General features: G+C 43.7%; 1 protein-coding gene across 3 annotated transcripts; it reads right to left on the bottom strand.

Annotated features, from left to right (window-relative positions):
- Positions 1 to 2,705: 2,705 nt before the first annotated feature.
- si:ch211-59o9.10 (uncharacterized protein LOC561841 homolog) lies at positions 2,706 to 16,491 on the bottom strand. Of its 3 annotated transcripts, none has more exons than XM_038707078.1 (11): positions 16,378 to 16,491; positions 15,248 to 15,419; positions 13,579 to 13,636; positions 13,084 to 13,498; positions 7,288 to 7,382; positions 7,098 to 7,217; positions 6,945 to 7,020; positions 6,440 to 6,531; positions 3,667 to 3,785; positions 3,484 to 3,583; positions 2,706 to 3,012 (listed from the first exon to the last, which is right to left on the bottom strand). In XM_038707078.1, the coding sequence occupies exons 2-11, from the start codon at positions 15,379 to 15,381 to the stop codon at positions 2,941 to 2,943; spliced, it is 1,281 nt and encodes a 426-aa protein (XP_038563006.1). In that variant the 5' UTR covers positions 15,382 to 15,419; positions 16,378 to 16,491; the 3' UTR covers positions 2,706 to 2,940. The 3 variants fall into 3 exon arrangements, 2 of the variants coding, with proteins under 2 accessions (XP_038563006.1, XP_038563005.1); XM_038707077.1 differs by having other exon boundaries at positions 15,248 to 15,473; positions 16,378 to 16,487; XR_005442909.1 differs by lacking the exon at positions 6,440 to 6,531 and having other exon boundaries at positions 15,248 to 15,473; positions 16,378 to 16,488.
- Between the last annotated feature and the right edge of the window lie 4,442 nt (positions 16,492 to 20,933).

Genomic DNA, 20,933 nt, shown 5'->3' with positions numbered 1-20,933 from the left:
TGCTTTTCCATATTTTATGACTTATCTACGATGTTACAGGGTCAGATGTTCATGTTAAATGTGGCCAAAGCTTCAAATGAGGAGGTAAAAGTATTTAAAATAAATCCCTGTGACGCTCAGATACCTCGCTGTTCTGAACGCTCTGTTTTCAACTGCTTTTTCTACCAAGGGCTCGGTATGATGTCATTCCGAGCCAGATTTCCATATATGGTCATTTGCTCCAGGCAGAGAATGTTGGCCACGCCCACAATGTAACACGCAGCCCTATCCCTGCGGCAACCTGGTAAACTCATAAGACAATGGCCAATCAGAAAGCAGTAGGCTTTGGGGGGTGCCGTTTTGGGTTAACGTTCTTTCTCAAACAGAGAATGGGGGTGTGGTTAATAGTCATATGAAATCTACTTCATACAACTGTATACTTGATCTTCTGCATGTAAACCTTTATGTGTCGAGTCCTGAAGAACGGGGTATTTACACATTTTATACAGCCTCATTAGGTTGACAATAAAATGAATCACATTTTATGCGGTTGCAATCATTTTGAACAGATGCATAGTGCATTAATGGTTAAACATGTTTTATATAAAACTAATAATGTATTCTAATATTTATAAAATCAATAAACAATAACACAAACACAAGATTGGAACTTTTTAAAATGTGCGGATGCACCAAATTGGTGTGGTCAAACTAAAACAACATTTTAAACTAGAAAAGACTCGAGAGCAAACCAAAGCTGTACAATTCTAAAGATTTATTACTAAAAAAATATTTTACATAACGTTTACTCGCTCCACATGAAAATACCACATCTTACAATACACAAATGTGACTGAGTATGTCTTTGGCCGAGGATAATATTAATTGTTTGATTGTTTAATTGATCTTAACCTGAAAACTGTGAACCAAGACTTCTGCGCTGGTTTCACATTTATGTCCTGTGTTAAAAAGGAAAAACATCTTTATAAAATCTAACACACCATCACAGGAACCTCTCAGATTCCATCGTGGTTGAAATGCAGAGCTACCGAGAGAAACCTGTAGAAAAAGCAGATCGTGCAGTTCACAAGCTGTACATGTGTGAACAAACCCAGAAGACAATTCTTCTTGTATTGTGAGCCAACGCTGCCACCTTGTGACTAATAAGTGGCATTCGCTTTTGTTTGCGCAAGAATATCCATGTAGATTAAATACTAGTTTCTGTTAATAAGGTACACCTAAAGCTAAAACTGCTGCAGTCCAGTAAAACAGTCCTGCAATAAATTATCTTCATGAAGCTAGTACTGTGTTTTGTAATTTGTAAAATGTCTTGTTCATGTGTTTTTACTCTTAATCTCCTGTTTCAAAACAGAATCTTTACTCTACAGAATTAGCTGTGATTTACTTCAGTACAAATTATGGTGTGATGCAAAATTATTCAAATTCTTTGCACAATCTGGGAAATTTACCTACAAAACAGGCACTGAAATCAAATTAAACCAGGCACCAACCAGCTCCACTGAAGACTGGACCACGAATCAAGGTCTATATAAGGTACGTCCTAACTGGTTCCAGCATGCTGTGTTCATGGATGTTCTGAACGTGGTTCACCATCACATCTCAGAGTTTAATAATGGCTGACCTCCACAGATTCAGGTCCTTTCTGTAAAGAAGAAAATGTAATTATAACAAAAGCCAAACAGAACAACCACCTGACCTGCCTAAGATCGACCTTTACGAAGCTTATAATGTTCCGTCTCTGCTGATGTTCAGTCTGAGATGTGTTAGATAATATGCTTGTATAATACATCTTCTTAAGTTTCAGTGCGCTGAGCGTTCAGGACCTCCATATTAATGAGCTGCTAGTTGACAAAACCAAGCAGAGAAGACAAACACTTGTGGTGCTCATTATTGAAAATTTACCAAACGTTTGATACAGTATATAGGTTTTCATCAACAGAGTAGCTACGACCTACGATTGTGCAGCTGCTCGTCACTTCTTTGCCTCTTGCTTGGCCAAAGCCGTTACTGCTCCCTTTATAAAACTAATTATCTTACACATCTACAAAACTCAGTACACGTTTAGAATTAACATTTTACACCGAAACACACATGAACACAGGAAGAACATGCAAACTCCACACAGAGAGCCCATGCTGGATTCAACCTGCCTCTCGAATTGAAATTAATTCATTACTAGGATGTTAAACTCACTCACACACAGACAACCGTCATGTTAACTAATCAATGTTTTTACTTTGTCAACTAACGTTAGTTCGCTAGTGTGAATAAATCCTCTGAGTGCACAACTCACCGTTTCAGCACCGCTGATGGCATCGCTCCTCAGCTCCAGACTTCTGACACCACTGCCTCCGCATCGGTGAAACGGCCAAAATGCGTGATACAGAAGACGGTGGCAGGTGAAAGTGCGCCGAGTTTTCTGTCATCTGTCCTCCAACACCGAGCGCACAGATGCCATAATGAATAATCAACATTGAAAGGAAATGACTCTGAAAAATAGGAAATATCAGAGAAGAGACAGGAGCATCTACAGCTTGTTTCAGACAGAGGCTGAAATGAGGCCTGCGAGATGATCGCCCGGGCGAGTACGTGGTCAGAGAGCTGGAGGCGCTGCTGCACTACCTGAGGAGATACAGAGCCATGAAGAAACGCTACGGGGAGTAAAAGTCAGAAACGTCGTGGTGACAAATTGAGACAACACAGGAGAGGAACCTTCACCTTTATTTCTCGTTAAACAGCAGCTGCGGCGGCCGTCCTCGAAACAGAAATCAAAAGCAGCCTCACTTTTTTTAAAGTTTTATTCCTGAAGAGTCGATTTCGTTCTGAGACACAAAATAAAAGTATAAAAAAAAAAAGAACAAAAAAGACGAGTTGTCCTTCATCAAACACAAACGGCAGAAAGACTGAAGGGGGTGCTGTCGGCCGGAGGAGGCGCCGAGGTCAGAGGTGCGGGGGGCGAGGGCGTCTCCGTCGGCCAGGTGTGGCTCTGCAGATGGGGCAGGTGGCGTTATCCTGTCAGAAACAGCTGGGATCAGATTATTCTCTCCACAACGTTTAAATCTCAAAGAGACGACTTTAAAGTTTCAGTTTATAATGATCAGAAAACACAAACGATCAGTTGTTGAACCCGCTGCAGAGGAAGTGATTAAGTGTTGATCCTGAACACGACACTTTGAGGAGCTTCGCTTTGGATCTAAATGAAAGTTTGTGCCTGATGTTTTCTACTAAAACAAAAGGAGCAGAAGGAGCAGAAGACTGACTGATGCTGCGTTCCAGGCAACTGGGAAAATTTCAGACCTCCAGCATGAAAAAGTACCATGAACGCCACCTGAAGTCGGAGTTCCTACTTAAGGTGTACATTTAACCAGCACCGCTGAAAAAGCTTATCAGTCGGCTGTTCACATTTAGTTTTAAGCCTGTTGTTCTCTAGACAAAGTTTTCAGCCTGTTAAAATGACACCTAGCTGTGTGCGCGAGCCGTTACCTTTAACCAGCGGTCGATACACTGGACGTGGTAGTTGTGGAAGCAGGGCAGCATCCTGAGCTTCTCCCCTTCAGCGTAGTCGCAGAAACAGATCTGACACCTGTCAATCAGCAGAGGAGAGTCAGGCAGGTCAGCAGCAGTAAATAATGGGAGGGGGGTTGGGGGGGGGGTGGGGTGACTCACTGAGTGTTCCCGGCGTTGCTCGCAGACTGGAAGGTTTTGGTGGGAAACCGCTGGATTTCCCTCCGACTTAACTTCTTGGACACGACAGAACCCTGACGCTCCTCGAACTCCAGGAGAGCCTGAAAGACGAGCAGATGGGCACGACGACATCAGCAGGCGAAAATATTAACTCTGTAAAGAACTACAGGAAGTACAACGGCAGAACTACAGGAAGTACAACGGCAGAACTACAGGAAGTAGAACTGCAGAACTACAGGAAGTAGTTCAGCGCTCACAGGAGAAGGGTCCAGCTGCAGCCCGCAGACAAACCATAGGCTGTATATAAAAACCAGACAAACGTGACCGAAGTTGACCTTCAATATATGGGTTGTCCCAGAAGCCACCACGCACAAAACGATAAACGGCGATTATCTCGACCGCTCGGCGCCCACGCATAGTTGTTAAATTAAAAAAAGCCGTTTAAAAAAAGAGGTGTCAAGTGTCAACGTAGTAATCAGAGTACGTTATGTTTAATATTTACTATACTTATATATTAATATAGTATATTTATACTATAATTCCTGCAAATACTTATTTATAACAGCCTAATGATAATAATAAAGCAATGTTTCAATTCATACTGTTGTTTTATTTCTTCTAAAGTGATTTTAAGTTTCACAAACCAAGAATATTCTGTAATGTTGCATCACGAGCCAGATGTGTCTCGATTTAGGTTAAAACTTTACATTACTGAGAATTTATTGACAGAATAACGGTACGAACATTATCAGCTGTTGCTGGTCTGCTGTGTTGGCTGCAGCGGTCTGTGTGACTGAGCCTGGGGGAGCTAACAGGAGCTGGCTAACTATTCCTGACAGTATATTCCTCTTACCCCAAACAGGGTGTGAGCCTAAAGTTATTGACTGTATGCATGTCGACCGGTTAACCCTCCTGCTAGCAGACAGGGTTAACCTCCATTGTGTTGCTGTGCAGCCTCCGCTAACGTTAACTGCAGCTATATAACACCCGTCGGCACTTGCGGAGCTTCTCAACTGCGAAAACGTTTGAACGCATTTTCGATTCGCTGTAAATTTTCTTGAAACTGCCGATATTTTTAATCTACACAGTTGATTTCTCGCCTAAAAACTTCTCAGAAGTGTATTTAAAGTTCTGTTGTTGGCTCCTAAAGAATAAAACGGTTTGCATTAGGATCCTTCATGTGAGCCGAGATGAACGTCATCTGGGACAAAACATATTCGGAAGTTCAACTTCCGTCACGGTCTGCAGGCTGCAGCTGGACATACGCGGCTCACGAAGTGAAAAGTGACTAAACTGTATTTTGGTTTGAAGACGCAGGAAAATAAAAAACAGTATTTGGTTTTCTGATGCAGATGAACCTGCAGGTCTCCCCCCTCCTCCCCTCTCTCTCCTACTTCCTCCCCCCTCCCTCTTCCTCCTTCCTTCCCTCCTCTCTCGTCCTCATCTCTCTCCTCCTTCCTTCCCTCCTCCCTCTCCTCCTTCCTTCCCTCCTCTCTCGTCCTCATCTCTCTCCTCCTTCCTTCCCTCCTCCCTCCTCCTCCTCGCTCTTCCTCCTTCCTTCCCTCCTCTCTCTCCTCATCTCTCTCTCTCCTTCCTCCTCCCCCTCCTCCCTCCTCGCTCTTCCTCTTCCTCCTCCTTCCCTCCTCCCTCCTCCTCCTCCTCGCTCTTCCTCCTTCCTTCCCTCCTCTCTCTCTCGTCCTCATCTCTCTCCTCCTTCCTTCCCTCCTCCCTCCTCCTCCTCCTCCTCTCTCCTCCTTCCTCCTCCCCCTTCCCTTCCCTCCTCCTCCTCGCTCTTCCTCCTTCCTTCCCTCCTCTCTTGTCCTCATCTCTCTCCTCCTTCCTTCCCTCCTCCCTCCTCCTCCTCGCTCTTCCTCCTTCCTTCCCTCCTCTCTCGTCCTCATCTCTCTCCTCCTTCCTTCCCTCCTCCTCCTCGCTCTTCCTCCTTCCTTCCCTCCTCCCTCTCCCTCCTTCCTTCCCTCCTCCTTCCTTCCCTCCTCCCTCTCCCTCCCTCCTCCCTCTTCCTCCTTCCTTCCCTCCTCCTCCTGTCTCTCCTCCTTCCTTCCCTCCTCTCTCTTCCTCATCTCTCTCCTCCTTCCTTCCCTCCTCCCTCTCCCTCCTCCTCCTCGCTCTTCCTCCTTCCTTCCCTCCTCCCTCTCCCTCCTCCTCCTCGCTCTTCCTCCTTCCTTCCCTCCTCCCTCTTCCTCCTCCCTTCCCTCCTCCCTTCCCTCCTCCCTCTTCCTCCTTCCCTCCTCCCTTCCCTCCTCCCTCTTCCTCCTTCCTCCTTCCTCCCTCCTTCCTCTCCTTCTCCCTCCCTCCTCACTCTTCCTTCCTCCCTCTTCCTCCTCCTTCTCCCTTCCCTCCTCCCTCTCCCTCCCTCCTCCCTCTTCCTCCTTCCTTCCCTCCTCCTCCTGTCTCTCCTCCTTCCTTCCCTCCTCTCTCTTCCTCATCTCTCTCCTCCTTCCTTCCCTCCTCCCTCTCCCTCCTCCTCCTCGCTCTTCCTCCTTCCTTCCCTCCTCCCTCTCCCTCCTCCTCCTCGCTCTTCCTCCTTCCTTCCCTCCTCCCTCTTCCTCCTCCCTTCCCTCCTCCCTCTTCCTCCTTCCCTCCTCCCTTCCCTCCTCCCTCTTCCTCCTTCCTCCCTCCTTCCTCTCCTTCTCCCTCCCTCCTCACTCTTCCTTCCTCCCTCTTCCTCCTCCTTCTCCCTTCCTCCTCCCTCTCCCTCCCTCCATTTCTCCCCCCCGCTCCTCCTCCACCTCACCTCATAGTCGTTTCCCTGCAGGTCTTCTGAAAACTCTGGCAGGCCGTTCCTCCTTCTGCCCCGCCCACGTCTTCTGCGCTGACCAATCAGATCTGTGTACACACACCAGGGGCAGACAAAACGTAGCAAAACATTTTTTCCAAAGCGGAGCGAACGTGAGAGATCGTGTGGTAGAAAGTGACGGTGAAAGCGAGTAAGTCTGGCAGTAAATGTACAGCCAAGGTCACAGTGTGTCCGTTAATAAGAGTCTGTAAAATAACCAACGTGGGGAAATCAGCGTCCATTAATAAACTTCGGTCTGTTTCGCCTCCTTTTTCACGGTCGCCATTTTTCAGCAATAACCATTCAATACATGAACAGTCTGTAATTTATCTCTAGTTGTTTCATCGCTGGTGACGGAGTTAGCTGGATTCAGTTTGACAATGCAAACCACGCCTACTGTTACCGCGCTAACCGCCAGATTACCCGGGGCTGAGATCGAGCTGTGCTGCGTTCCTGTTCTTACCGTCTTCAAAGCCGACCAGAGGAGAGACGGCAGCCAGCAGGTGAGGCATCCAGCTGGGCTCCATGTAGGGGTGGCACTGCAGACAGAGTGGCACTGTAACTCACCGTGAATGCAGCAAACACAGTTAACGAGCAACAAGAGAGGCTCGCTCACCCCATGAAGGCTCCGCTGATGAAGAAGATGGCTCTGCTGATGAAGGTAATGGCTCCTGTGATGAAGGTGGTGCTGGTGGTGCTGGTGTGTGCTGTGCGCCTCCTCTTGGTCAAACTGGGCCTGAGTGGACAAAGAGCATCGTGAAAACTTTCCCACGCCGCACGCTGCGTCTGCAGGTGAAGGATCCTACCTGCAGGCTTCGAGCAAACGCCTCGTCTTCCTCCACCTGCGCCGAGCGAACCACGGCCTCCTCATCGTCGCTGATGACGATCTGCTCCGGCGCAGCTGCAGAAGAAACGACGGATCAGAACCAAAGAACTGAAACTGGCTGTTCCCTGTGAGGCCTGGAGCTGATTTAATTTAACTTTAATGTAATTTAATACCTGGATATATTTCATACACCCGCTCACGTGAAGGAAAACCAGCAGCGCCAATACGACCTACACTTCTTTATTTGTACTTCCATTACATCATTCACTACTTTAACCTGGACAAGCAGCAGAAAATGGATGATTAATTAATGAAAAATTATAAATTCATTTGAGTTTTTTGCTAAAATCTACTGAGTCAGCTGTGAGCTACGACTTGAGATCTGTTTTTAGCCTGTATGTGTTTAAATTTAGTTGAACTGGCCCCTTCAACAGCAGCTGAATTAGCTGTTAGCCGTTAGCATGCATGTAGAGCCAACTGCGACACTGAAGGAAACGTCAAAACATGAAGATTCTCAGGAGCTTCTGCAGCGTCTCTGGTTTCTGAGCTCACTTCTAGATGTTTATGGAGATATATCTTCGGGAAGTGTACGCAGCTGCGTCGCACAAAGCTCTGGGCCCTATGTACAAGCAGTCTCTGTGGGGCCCCTTCCTCTCTCACATCTCTTGAAACATGTTAATAACTGAGCACATTAAACTGTGGCGGTGATTAGAGGAGTCACTACTGAACCGTTCGTACCACATTTAAACACGTAATAGTAATAATAATAATAATAATCTGTGATTTCTGCACAGTTCCAACCCACTTTTCTCAACACTGTGTACAATTACTTTGTAATTGTTCAAAACATAGTCGCTTCGCCACCGGAGCACCAAGCCGCTCTGTGACAGAGACAGAGAGACGTCGGCGGCAGCTGAAGGTCAGACAGAAGATCAGGAAGCTTTGGCTCGCTGCCATTTTTCGCTCGCTGTATCGCTGCCTTTTGTTGTTCAACATGTTCAACTTTTCACACAGCCGACCAATCACAGCCGTGATGGGGCGGGACATTAAAACGAGTCTGATGTGCTGCAGCAAACTGAACAAAATGATTACTGACTTGGGGTGTGAATCTTCACTGGTCACACGGTTCGATTACGGTTATCAGGTCAACGATTCGATTCGTCGATGCGTCACGATGCGTCACCTTGAGGGTGGCTATGATGCGGCTGTAAAACTAATTGGATAAAGATGTATTTTTCTCACTGTGTGACAACTTGGTACTTTTAAAGCAAAGTATTTAACAAAAATCCAAACAAGTAGGTAGTGATGAAATGCAGATGAGAGTTATTACTGACCTCTGCTGCTGCTGTTTTTCTTTCTGACGCTCTGTTCCTGTTCTTGTCCCGTCTAGTGTGGTTACATGTTTGTGTCCTGAAAGTTAATTATTCTAATCCAGTATTGAGCACCGTGAGCCTTGAGAAACGGCATTTGGTTCATTGTGTCCTCGATATGTGGATGAATGACGACAAACGAACTTGAACTAGCAGCTTCAAAGCTTCCTGCTCAGCTTCCAGAGGGCAGTCTGAAGAGGAGACGTTGGCTAACGTTAGCGCTAACCGCCTTCACTTATCCAGCCGTCGGAAAACATTTACAGCCAGACTGAAGCGTAGCGCTCATCTTTTCCTACCGCCGCCTGTCACGTAGCTGTCCTCTGAAGAAGGAGCAGAGGACGCTCGCTAAGCGCTGCCGTGCTGCACAGCGTGCGGGGGAAAAGCATTAACGTTAGTTGTGCGTTGATTTTATTGATCATGTGTAAAGTTTAGCAGCTGCACTCACTCATTCAACAGCTGCCTGTCTGTGCTGAACAGCAAGAACCACACGTGAGCTGCACTTCTGAGTTCTGCCTTTTTCGTTCCGTCAACATTACGTTACCAAATTAACCTCTAGATAATCGATTACTGACATTTCTGAATCGATTCAGAATCGCTGCATCGTGATGCATCTAAAAATCTATTATTTTCCACCCCCTATTATTGACCAGTTAATACTTAGCATTAACAAATTAAAGACCGATGCACAATTTTTTTTTAAAACCCACAAAAATGAAACAGCTGTAACTGGATTCAACAAGCAGTAAAAAAGTACACTATTATATGACATTCTAATGAATGTAGTATTTAATATATTATTGTTATACTAACAGTAAACTATTAACTAAACATTATACTCTTTCTGTAATACACTCGTGTGCAGTTCCTCCTGCAGGTCGTGTGCCAAAATTGTTTCACTTTGTTCAAGTAGAGAAACACACATTTCAAAATGTCAGTATTTTGCTAATTCCTTGATCATTAAGCAAGTAAATGCTCCGTATTTCTATGGCGCCTTTCCAGTTTTTGTGACCACTCAGCGCTTTTACACTACATCGCATTCACCATTCACACACTGGTGGATTCGGGGTTCGAGGTTTTCGGGGTTCGGTATCCTGCCCAAGGACGCTTCGACATGCAGCCTGGAGGAGCCGGGGATTGAACCGCCGATCTTTCTATTAACGGGCTCTACCTCCTGAGCCACAGCCGGCTCATTGTAACATTTGTTCCATTCTAACAGATTCGCAGTATTGTTCAGAATAATCGCAACATTTTTTCTCCAAATCGTGCAGCTCTAAAGTTTACTGAAACATTAATCATTCCCAAGGTATCAGACAAAGCTGGAAATAACACCTTACTGTCCCCCGACACTGAGAAAATGTTCACTATGCAGCATAATGACATCTGAGCAAGACTTCACTGGAGTCGTGTTTCAATTGCAGGAACAATACTTCACTTCATTTCATCCATCTTTGTGTCCAAGAGTGTAACTAAGTGGTTCAAAGACTTCAGAAAGTTTTTATGATGCTGATAATAATTTATATTCTAGCCTGCTGTGCAAATATGCATCAAGCTAGACTCCTGCCTTCAATCTAAACTGCTGATATTAGCTTAAACTATTATTTATCGGTTAGTTGTGATTGTGCTTATGAAATTAATGAGCAGCCGTTTTCCTTCACTTTGCTTTCTTTCTTTTTTGGTACCTTGATTTAGTTTTCCTGAGGACAGACAGTCGGGGGGGGGTACTACGTTCAGTATCTGAACATTTATTCTGCCAATTTAGTTATGAGACTTCCTGCTTAGAATTAAAACACTGCGAACAAAAGGGTTAGTGTTTTCATTCCAGGTCCTCCCCCCATCGAGATCCTGGGTAATCAGTCCCAGTTTGGCGCCCTTGAGTGTTCGCCACGCTGAATCTTAAAACTTGTTTCATGTCTGTGTTCTCCTCTGTGAGGAGGAGGAATGTGATGTTTGCCTCCATGAGCTCCTCTGAGCTGCTGGTGACAATGGAAAAGTGCGTACACCAAATTTCCAGCGTACACCCAAAACCACGATGACTTTGAGATTTATCAATATGGACGTTGGCGTACGGCACGCTCAAATCCTACGCCAGCTCAGGAGGTGCTGTACATGTACGCAAGTTTTGAGTTAGTGCAGAAATGCGCAGAAAAACAATTCCTAACAGCACAAAACGCACTGACAAACTAAAATACATGATATATTATGACCCACTGTAACAGAAACAACGTTTGAAACATTAATTTTGGTGTTTACACTACCGTTCAAAAGTTTGGGGTCACCCAAACAATTTTGTGTTTTCCTGAAAAGTCACACTTATTCACCACCATATGTTGTGAAATGAATAGAAAATGGAGTCAAGACATTGACAAGGTTAGAAATAATGATTTGTATTTGAAATAAGATCTTTTTTACATCAAACTTTGCTTTCATCAAAGAATCCTCCATTTGCAGCAATTACAGCATCATATTACCTCCACCATGCTTAACAGATGGCGTCAGGCATTCTTCCAGCATCTTTTCATTTGTTCTGCGTCTCACAAACGTTCTTCTTTGTGATCCAAACACCTCAAACTTGGATTCATCCGTCCACAACACTTTTTTCCAGTCTTCCTCTGTCCAATGTCTGTGTTCTTTTGCCCATCTTAATCTTTTTCTTTTATTGGCCAGTCTCAGATATGGCTTTTTCTTTGCCACTCTGCCCTGAAGCCCAGAATCCCGCAGCCGCCTCTTCACTGTAGATGTTGACACTGGTGTTTTGCGGGTACTATTTAATGAAGATGCCAGTTGGGGACCTGTGAGGCGTCTGTTTCTCAAACTAGAGACTCTAATGTACTTATCTTCTTGCTCAGTTGTGCAACGCGGCCTCCCACTTCTTTTTCTACTCTGGTTAGAGCCTGTTTGTGCTGTCCTCTGAAGGGAGTAGTACACACCGTTGTAGGAAATCTTCAATTTCTTAGCAATGTCTCGCATGGAATAGCCTTCATTTCTAAGAATAAGAATAGACTGTCGAGTTTCAGATGAAAGTTCTGTTTTTCTGGCCATTTTGAGCGTTTAATTGACCCCACAAATGTGATGCTCCAGAAACTCAATCTGCTCAAAGGAAGGTCAGTTTTGTAGCTTCTGTAACGACCTAAACTGTTTTCAGATGTGTGAACATGATTGCACAAGGGTTTTCTAATCATCAATTAGCCTTCTGAGCCAATGAGCAAACACATTGTACCATTAGAACACTGGAGTGATAGTTGCTGGAAATGGGCCTCTATACACCAGATATTGCACCAAAAACCAGACATTTGCAGCTAGAATAGTCATTTACCACATTAGCAATGTATAGAGTGTATTTCTTCAAAGTTAAGACTAGTTTAAAGTTATCTTCATTGAAAAGTACAGTGCTTTTCCTTCAAAAATAAGGGCATTTCAATGTGACCCCAAACTTTTGAACGGTAGTGTATATTTGAGCAACACGGACTTTATACAGCCTATATAATATTTGAGCAGTGAAAACATGCTTTGATTTGTATTTGGACTATTTTATCCTAGCTTTAGGTGCCTTTTATTTGGGTTTGCTTTTAAAAAAACGTGTACCTTCAAATGAAAAGGCTAAAAATGTTGTACGGTAAATAAATACTGCATACAAACAACGAAGAGCATAAGCGGATGGCTTGAAGCTCTGACACCGTCTGCCGAAATGGACACAGCCCCACGACCTTTAGGTGAGGCTGGCACAGACAAACTTTATATTATGACAGCAACAGCGAGCACCCGCTAAAGGCCCCGCGGCCCCGGACTCTGGTGCACGCTGATCCCGGTTCATGTGCGAGTCCTGGGTCAGTGAACCGTTTATGGCTCATCTGACTGCTCGTGTCCAGTTTTAAGCGCGTTGAACATTTTGTCAAAAATGTGTCCAGTTTAAATCATCCAATAAAAAAAGTATTAAATTTTGTAATATTAAAATGCACAATATTTTTGAACATTTATGCCGGGGATGGGCTCTAGTAGTGAAACTAAACATTTAATCTTTATTTAAATCTGTCAGAACAACATAATATTTTGTTTCTTAAGTTTTAATTTGTGGATTTCCTGCTCCAAACCATGTATTTCTTGCCATATTTCGTCAGTCCCTGCCGTGAAGTTGTGGGCGCGGCCTCCTGAAGCTTTAATAATTGGGGGCGTTTCATTCAAATTACACACGTTTTCAGCCGCCGCATTTATCAACACCAGGTGGTGCGTACACCTGAAAGGCCAGGGTACGCTCTCATTGATAAATCAGGCGCTGAGAACAGTGTCAGCATAATCTCACGCTTAAAAATACGCCCGTTTCTACGGAAGATTGATAAATGAGGGCCAATGTGTTGCAGAAACTTTACTGGCTGTGAGCTGATACAGAAATATCTCCACCGTCTCCTCACCTGCTGAGGTGTTTCCTTGCTCGTGGTTCAACCATCTCCTCTCCTCTGCAGTCAGGAAGGACAGAGAGTCAGAGGATGGCGGCGGTGAGGGCGAAACCGCCGCTGAAGTCGGGCTTTCTCTCCTCTGGCTTACATACGCAGGACTGGCTTCTACCGTGGAGCCCGTTGCAGTCAGAGCCTCCTCCTCTGATACTGGTGTGAGGTAGGAGGAGGAGGAGGAAGAGGAGGAGGAGCAGGACAGCGGGGCCTCCAGCCAGGTGCACAGAGGAAAAGCCCTCAGAGATGAAGCTGGAACAAAGCCGACGCCCTGCTCCCCCATCGCCGCCGCCAGCCTCCTGCGTTTGGATTTATGAGAAAAAGCTCGTTCGCTGCCGGTGGAGAGTTCCTGTCGTCCCGGAGAGGCGGCGACAGCCAGCTGAGGACGGAGGAACACAGCGGTCAGCCTCAGACGCAGCTGACGACAGCAACAATATGATGATCTGAATCAGGACTTACAGGACTGAACTGCTCCTCTGTGGCGAGAACGCGACGCCTCCGTTTGCCGAGCTGTGGGCTGGAACAAACACAGAATTTAACAGCTGAATCATTCAAGTCTGGACGGAGATCTTACGAAGTCTGACAGGAAACATTTTAAGAGATTTAATAAAAGATCACTGTTATAAACATCTTCAGCTCTTCTGCACAAAGAAAATAAACTCAGTTGAACAAACCCTGAAACACCGAGAGAGATACGAGTTGTTCTCTCTTCTCAGAGCAGGTTTGAAAAGGTCTGTGAGGCAAAAGACCCAGTAATAATCTGAACTGCTGTGACTGTAAATTGTTCCGTCCTGCTGAAAGTGGAAAAGTTCCTTTTGTAACTTCCTGGCTGGAGGCAACGCTGGTGAGAACAGATCTCTGTCTGCCAAGATGAAACATGGTTTTAGGAAAACCCCAAATTTTCTGGACTCTGAACTTTCACTTTCTGAATGAAATGAAGCAGGAATTAAAGAATTATGTCTTTGTTTTTGCTGCTATACAGTCGTGAATAAGGGAACCCCTGCATGTGTGTGACAGGTAGAAAGGTAAAGTTAACCTTTCTCCATGTAAACTGGTTGTTAGTGTGATTTCTACATTGCCAGCAGCCCCTGTGAGTTGCTGCAGGTGAGTTTTTTAAAAATTAAAGGAGGTTTTCTGCTGGAAACACAATATTTTTTTAAGATTTTGGCCATGACTTTATATTTTTCTATCTACCACCAAAAAGATCATCATATCACTTAACCCTTTGTTGCTCCAGAGGCGTGCGACCTCTGACATATATAGCAATTGTAAGTCGCTTTGGATAAAAGCGTCAGCTAAATGAATAAATGTAAAGGTCAAACACTGACAATTACTGCACAATGAGTGCTTTTACTTCTCGTACATTTGGCTGATAATACTTTAAGTTTTGAATGCGGGACTTTTACTTGTAGTGGAGTATTTTTTCATTGTGATATTACTACTTTTACTTAAGTAAATGATCTGAATACTTCTTCCACCGCTGCTGTGTCTTCACAAGAGCGTCACTTTGTGTTACATGGTTATATTTTTTGTCCTACTGCACTTTGCTGCAGCTCCTCTTTTCAGCCTGTGTTGAAGGCTTCGTTTTAGCTATGGAGTGATACATCTTGTCTCTAAATGATCTTTGTTGGGAGTTGCACATGCTCAGTTCCTAGTTAAGGACTACTAGCCAATCAGAAGCAGAGAAGGGCGGGTCAGCGAGAAGCCGGTAAACGGCTCGGGTTCAGCCGTACGTGTTGTTTCTGAGGGCGTGTCGGAGTAGCCGCTTGGCGAGATTAAATGAGGCGCGTTTAGCTTTCATCCCTGTGACGTCACAAGGAACAAAAAATGACAGGTGAAAAAAAATATATATATAACAGAATATATTGCAGTAATCATGTCTTTTAGCTTACGTTATGTTTTTTGAACAATGCCACATTTCTTTCTTCTAAATTTTAAATTGCATTGCGTGTTTTCTTAATGTGCAAATAAACGTTTTTGAGTTTACCTGTCTTGTCGAGTTTTTTTAGAACATTTTTTAAACAAATTATGCTTAAAAAGTGGTGGGGACGTGTCCCCAGCGTCCCCTATGACTATAGCGCTCTCTGCGTTCAGTGTGACCCACAGGCGAGACGAGGAGCCGTGTTACCTGGGTGTTTCCGGGACGATGATGGAGAGGTCATGATAGAGGACGTCAGCTGGGTCCAGGAGGCAGCCTCGGTTCAGACCTCCAGGACTGTCCGCCTCAGACGAACAGGGACTGCCGGGAAACGTCTCGTCCATGCCGTCTTCCAGCACCGTAACACACCTGGATCCAAATCCTGTAATCACCGTGAATCCAGACTCGAATCATCCAGGTGCTCTGGAAAGTTCACCTGAGAAAGATCCACCAAACAGCTAATGTTGCCGTGTCTGGAATATTCCACCGAATCGCTGCCACTTCTCTCCTCAGGACTTTAAATATATAAATACGCATGACAAATGCAAGATATTTAAATGAACTACCCAGAACACTGAAAACTAGTTACCTGTCCCCATATTTCCAAAAACTACAGAACCATTAAAATATAAAGATGAAAGTCCTTCAGATCCTTCATCCTGGTCTGTAGTGGACTCTATTTTAAATGTGTATCCTGTGTAACCAGACGACCTAACGCATCTGTTGGTTTTTAATTAAAGATAAACCACTATTATTGTCATTTATGATTAGTCCATCGTTTTTCCAATTGTTATAAATTACATGATAAAAAACATTGATAAAGCTGAGGTTTGAAAAGTGTTGCAACATGCCTGCATCTCTTTGAGACAAATATTACATTTTTTAAACAACAACTTATTTAAAATAAAAACACTTTCTTGAGGGAAAAACTAAAGAATGAGTGAGAAACTGGAGCCATCTTCCTCTTAGAAACGTTAATGTTTAAAGAAAGCTTCCTCAGAGACCAATAAATAATTTACATGCGTGTTTTAGATTCAGTGTTGAGAAACATAATTTAATTTGTTTAGTTTTTTAACAACGAACAAAAGGCACCAACTGCACAGATAAAACCAACATATTTTATACGCATGTATAATAAAACAACAGGTTCAGGAACTGAAACAAAGTGAAAACAGTTTTGTTACCAAACTCAGTGAAACGTCCATCTGTTAGCCGAGTTAGCATAGAGAGCTAACCCAAGCAGCTGCAGACAAACGCTCCCATAACCCGACTTAAAATCAATTAAACTTCACGGCCGCTAATTAAAACAACATACTAAGCGAAATATCTGTTAACTTTACCCAAACGGCGCCGTCCTGTCCCGGTTTGTTGGCAGACCGTCTGTTTGTGGAGGATTCTTCGCTGGAGTCACAACAGGAAGTGCACGTCGAAACAACAGAGAGGGCACTTCCGGTGTCGCACTGAAAAGTACCGACAATCCCCCCAGTTTAGTTTAAACTTTTAGTTTTATTTTCACATAAACAAGAGTGCGGGAGAGGATTAGGGCCACATGTGATATTTATTTTAGAGTTCTGACTTTTTTTCTCAGAATTCTGACTTTAATCTCAGAATTCTGACTTTCTCTCAAAAGAAAACTCAAAAAAAATTTTTTTTCACATGACCCTAATCCTCTTCTGCACAAGAGAGAGACAAGAGAAATTAAACAATAAGCCCGCTTATTTACGGAGGAAGAAACACAAATGAAGTAATTGCAGCTACAATAATTTATTACATTTATTATTTACATGCGGCTGTTTCATGTCACTGTAAACTGAATATCTTTCACACACTGTGAGGCATTTTCCCACTACTTTAACAGGACAATCAATCAATTAATTAATGGAGAAAATAATCAGCAGATTAACTCATGGAGGAATTATTAAAAAGAGTTTTTAGATTTTTTAAAGATTGTTTTTATAACTCAAAAATGTGCTCAAATTTGAATTTTTTCAAAATTCTGTTTTATTTTTTAATTATTTAACTGTCCACGTGTTTGGACAGCATGTAATAAAGGCATAAAATACCAAACCTGATAATATGGAATATTATATTTTCATGTCATGTTCGCTTTTTAAGCTCAATCAGTGAAAACTAACAATAAAACACGTATTTTAGGAACAAAGAGAGGAAAAACACTCACAGTGGTATTTATAACTGTACTTACATGTATTTGTGGCAATGAGGGTAAGTAATGTAAAATATTCAATGTTGATAAAATAACAACTCAATATATTTTTATTGAAAACTCAAACTTCATGTTGAATCATCTCAGTTATAATTCATCATCATCATCATCATCCAAAATTTAACATATTACATAGTTCACACATGTCTGTTTGGAAAGCAAAGTTTCTCTAGTATAAAGTTGCGATTTCATGCTGTAATCTGTTCTTTCGCATTGTTATTTATGTTCATATATTTGTTAAATGTATTTTATCATAATTATATTCATTAGATCTCTGAAAAATAACATGATATACTAGCAGGTTCAGGGTTTCTGCAGGTTTCACCTCATCAAATTTAAGACTTTTTAAGACCTTTCTTAAGACCACTATGAATAAAATTTAAGACCTGTATCACAACATCAAAAATATAAACATACAAAGGAAATGTAGTCACAAACTTACCTGCAGAGTAAAGAAATGTGTTAAATTTAGGAGTGATTTGAGTGATGTCTACAAAATGGACATTGGACAATGTCAACAATGAAACACCAGCATGGACAATGACATAGATAAGCTACGTAATTATGAAGCTGGCATGCGGAGCACCTGCTGCCGCGAAAAAAGAGTTCTGTGACTTTAATAAACATAACCTCCTGCTGATGGAGAAACTCAGGGGCGCAGACAGGGAGACACAGAGAGAGGCGTGGAAGGACGGTGTGTTTGCTGTGAGAGACCAGAAGTAAAGGTGTGTGTTTATAATGTCCATGTGGTTTAAAACATGCTTTCTGACGTGACTATAATATAAAAAATTAAGACGGTATTTTTGTGTTGGGGGTTTGGGGTCATCCCCCAAGATAGCTTTTATGTTTTCCAATAAAGAAATATGCAATTCCACATAATTCTGGAACATTGTTATTAACACATCTGTGAATAATAAGTAGGAAAATCTAGAGCAGATTTTAAATAAACTCCACCCCAAAAGCTAAAGTTGCTTAATAAGTCTACTGGGTTTGAATTATGACCATAAGACCTGAGAAAATTCACGTGGTTAGTTTTGATGCTCTCCACAATGATTTCACTTTCACGGCCCATGCAGCACTAAGCTGAGCCTCACCACCTTATAATGGCAAGAAAAATGACATCTGAATCATTAGACCATGTTCTGATTCTTCTTTCTTTTTCTCTTTCTTCTTTTGCTCCGCTAAAAGTGTTTGGGCAGCAAAAACTGCTGGACAAAAACTCACCAAAATTGGCACGTAGGTTGCAAATTCCACCCACTACTCAGGCAAAACAAACGGCCCTCATAGAACTCATGGTGGCGCTATAACGATCAATTTTATGTTTGTGCAATTATCTCGAAAACGGCTTCGTTTAGAGTCGAATCTCTGGATTCATCCGCATCTTTGCTCCGATGGTCTTCTGCTCTAAAAATGTCAAACTATACAACTTTTTATCAGACGGTTTCCATAATTATTGACATTTGTGTCTTTACGTATTGTTACAAACTGCAAGCGCTGTGGAGGGCAACGCACTTGCAGTTTGAAACAGCCGCCCCTGGATTTGTGCAGCAAATCCGTTTCACCCGTCTGACCTTTACACTGCGGACCTTTCCCTCCTTTCTGGGGTAGGTTTCAGCTGTCCTTCCAATAGGCCATGATGCTCGAGGATAATGAGGATCAACTATCATTACAGCCTGACCTAAATCCAGGTTCTCCCAGTCGGTCTCCCATTTTTTCCTGGTTAGAAGGTTTGGAAGGTAACGGCGGATGAAGGCGGTCCAAAAATGGTCGGCTAAGATCTGGCTGTGACGCCATTTTCTCCTACCAAGGAGGTCACTTGCACAGTAGTCTAAGACGGGCTAGAGGAAGCTCTCCATTTCTGACAGTCTTGACACTGGTGCTGACGCGTGGCTTGGCGACCACGCAGGATCCAATACCAGCGTCTCATTTGTCCTAGAACAGGTTCAGGTCCTGGATGGAGCAATTTCTCATCATAATGCTTGATAATGAGTTTGGTTATGGGATGTCTTGGATCCAATATAACTGGATGGACATTGTCATGGTCAAGTGTCTCTGCTCTTCCAAGTCGACCTCCCACATTATAAATAGAGGGTTGGGCAGGACTGGACTTCCTTTTCTTTGTCTCCAAACATTTTGCATTTACGGAAGAGCATGTAGATTTTTGCCGTGTGTGTTTTGATGAACCATATATACTATATTATATTTATTATATATTTACTGATTATTTTAATTGTAACGTAACTTCGTCAACTCAAATAGTTCACCTGTCACACACACACCCCTCAGTGATCCATCCGTGACCCAAATATACACTGCTCAAAAAAATAAAGGGAACACTTAAACAACATAATGTAACTCCAAGTCAATCACACTTCTGTGAAATCAAACTGTCCACTTAGGAAGCAACACTGATTGACAATCAATTCCACATGCTGTTGTGCAAATGGAAAAGACAACAGGTGGAAATTATAGGCAATTAGCAAGACACCCCCAATAAAGGAGTGGTTCTGCAGGTGGTGACCACAGACCACTTCTCAGTTCCTATGCTTCCTGGCTGATGTTTTGGTCACTTTTGAATGCTGCTTTCACTCTAGTGGTAGCATGAGACGGAGTCTACAACCCACACAAGTGGCTCAGGTAGTGCAGCTCATCCAGGATGGCACATCAATGTGAGCTATGGCAAGAAGGTTTGCTGTGTCTGTCAGCGTAGTGTCCAGAGCACGGAGGCGCTACCAGGAGACAGGCCAGTACATCAGGAGACGTGGAGGAGGCCGTAGGAGGGCAACAACCCAGCAGCAGGACCGCTACCTCTGCCTTTGTGCAAGGAGGAGCAGGAGGAGCACTGCCAGAGCCCTGCAAAATGACCTCCAGCAGGCCACAAATGTGCATGTGTCTGCTCAAACGGTCAGAAACAGACTCCATGAGGGTGGTACGAGGGCCCGACGTCCACAGGTGGGGGTTGTGCTTACAGCCCAACACCGTGCAGGACGTTTGGCATTTGCCAGAGAACACCGAGATTGGAAAATTCGCCACTGGCGCCCTGTGCTCTTCACAGATGAAAGCAGGTTCACACTGAGCACATGTGACAGACGTGACGGAGTCTGGAGACGCCGTGGAGAACGTTCTGCTGCCTGCAACATCCTCCAGCATGACCGGTTTGGCGGTGGGTCAGTAATGGTGTGGGGTGGCATTTCTTTGGGGGGCCGCACAGCCCAATTGAGCACATCTGGGACATCATGTCTCGCTCCAGCCACCAACGCCACGTTGCACCACAGACTGTCCAGGAGTTGGCGGATGCTTTAGTCCAGGTCTGGGAGGAGATCCCTCAGGAGACCATCCGCCACCTCATCAGGAGCCCAGGCGTTGTAGGGAGGTCATACAGGCACGTGGAGGCCACACACACTACTGAGCCTCATTTTGACTTGTTTTAAGGACATTACATCAAAGTTGGATCGGCCTGTAGTGTTTTCCACTTTGATTTAGAGTGTGACTCCAAATCCAGACCTCCATGGTTTGATAAATTTGATTTCCATCGATAATTTTTGTGTGATTTTGTTGTCAGCACATTCAACTATGTAAAGAAAGGAGTATTTAATGAGATTATATCATTCATTCAGATCTAGGATGTGTTATTTTTGTGTTCCCTTTATTTTTTTGAGCAGTGTATATATA

The sequence above is a fragment of the Micropterus salmoides genome, unplaced genomic scaffold (assembly GCF_014851395.1).
Source record: "Micropterus salmoides isolate LMB-PRFRI ecotype aquatic unplaced genomic scaffold, ASM1485139v1 Ms_hic_scaffold_8, whole genome shotgun sequence".
NCBI lineage: Eukaryota > Metazoa > Chordata > Actinopteri > Centrarchiformes > Centrarchidae > Micropterus > Micropterus salmoides.
Note: the sequence above shows the minus strand (reverse complement) of the source record. Positions and strands in the feature narration are given on the sequence as shown.

Excerpts from the sequence above, each read along its gene's own strand:
- si:ch211-59o9.10 (XM_038707078.1), bottom strand. The coding sequence starts at position 15,381 with ATGGACGAGACGTTTCCCGGCAGTCCCTGTTCGTCTGAGGCGGACAGT. Across the intron at positions 7,383-13,083 it reads GCAAGGAAACACCTCAGCAG|CTGCGCCGGAGCAGATCGTC; the intron begins GTGAGGAGACGG and ends TTTCTTCTGCAG. Across the intron at positions 7,021-7,097 it reads ATCAGCGGAGCCTTCATGGG|TGCCACCCCTACATGGAGCC; the intron begins GTGAGCGAGCCT and ends CTCTGTCTGCAG.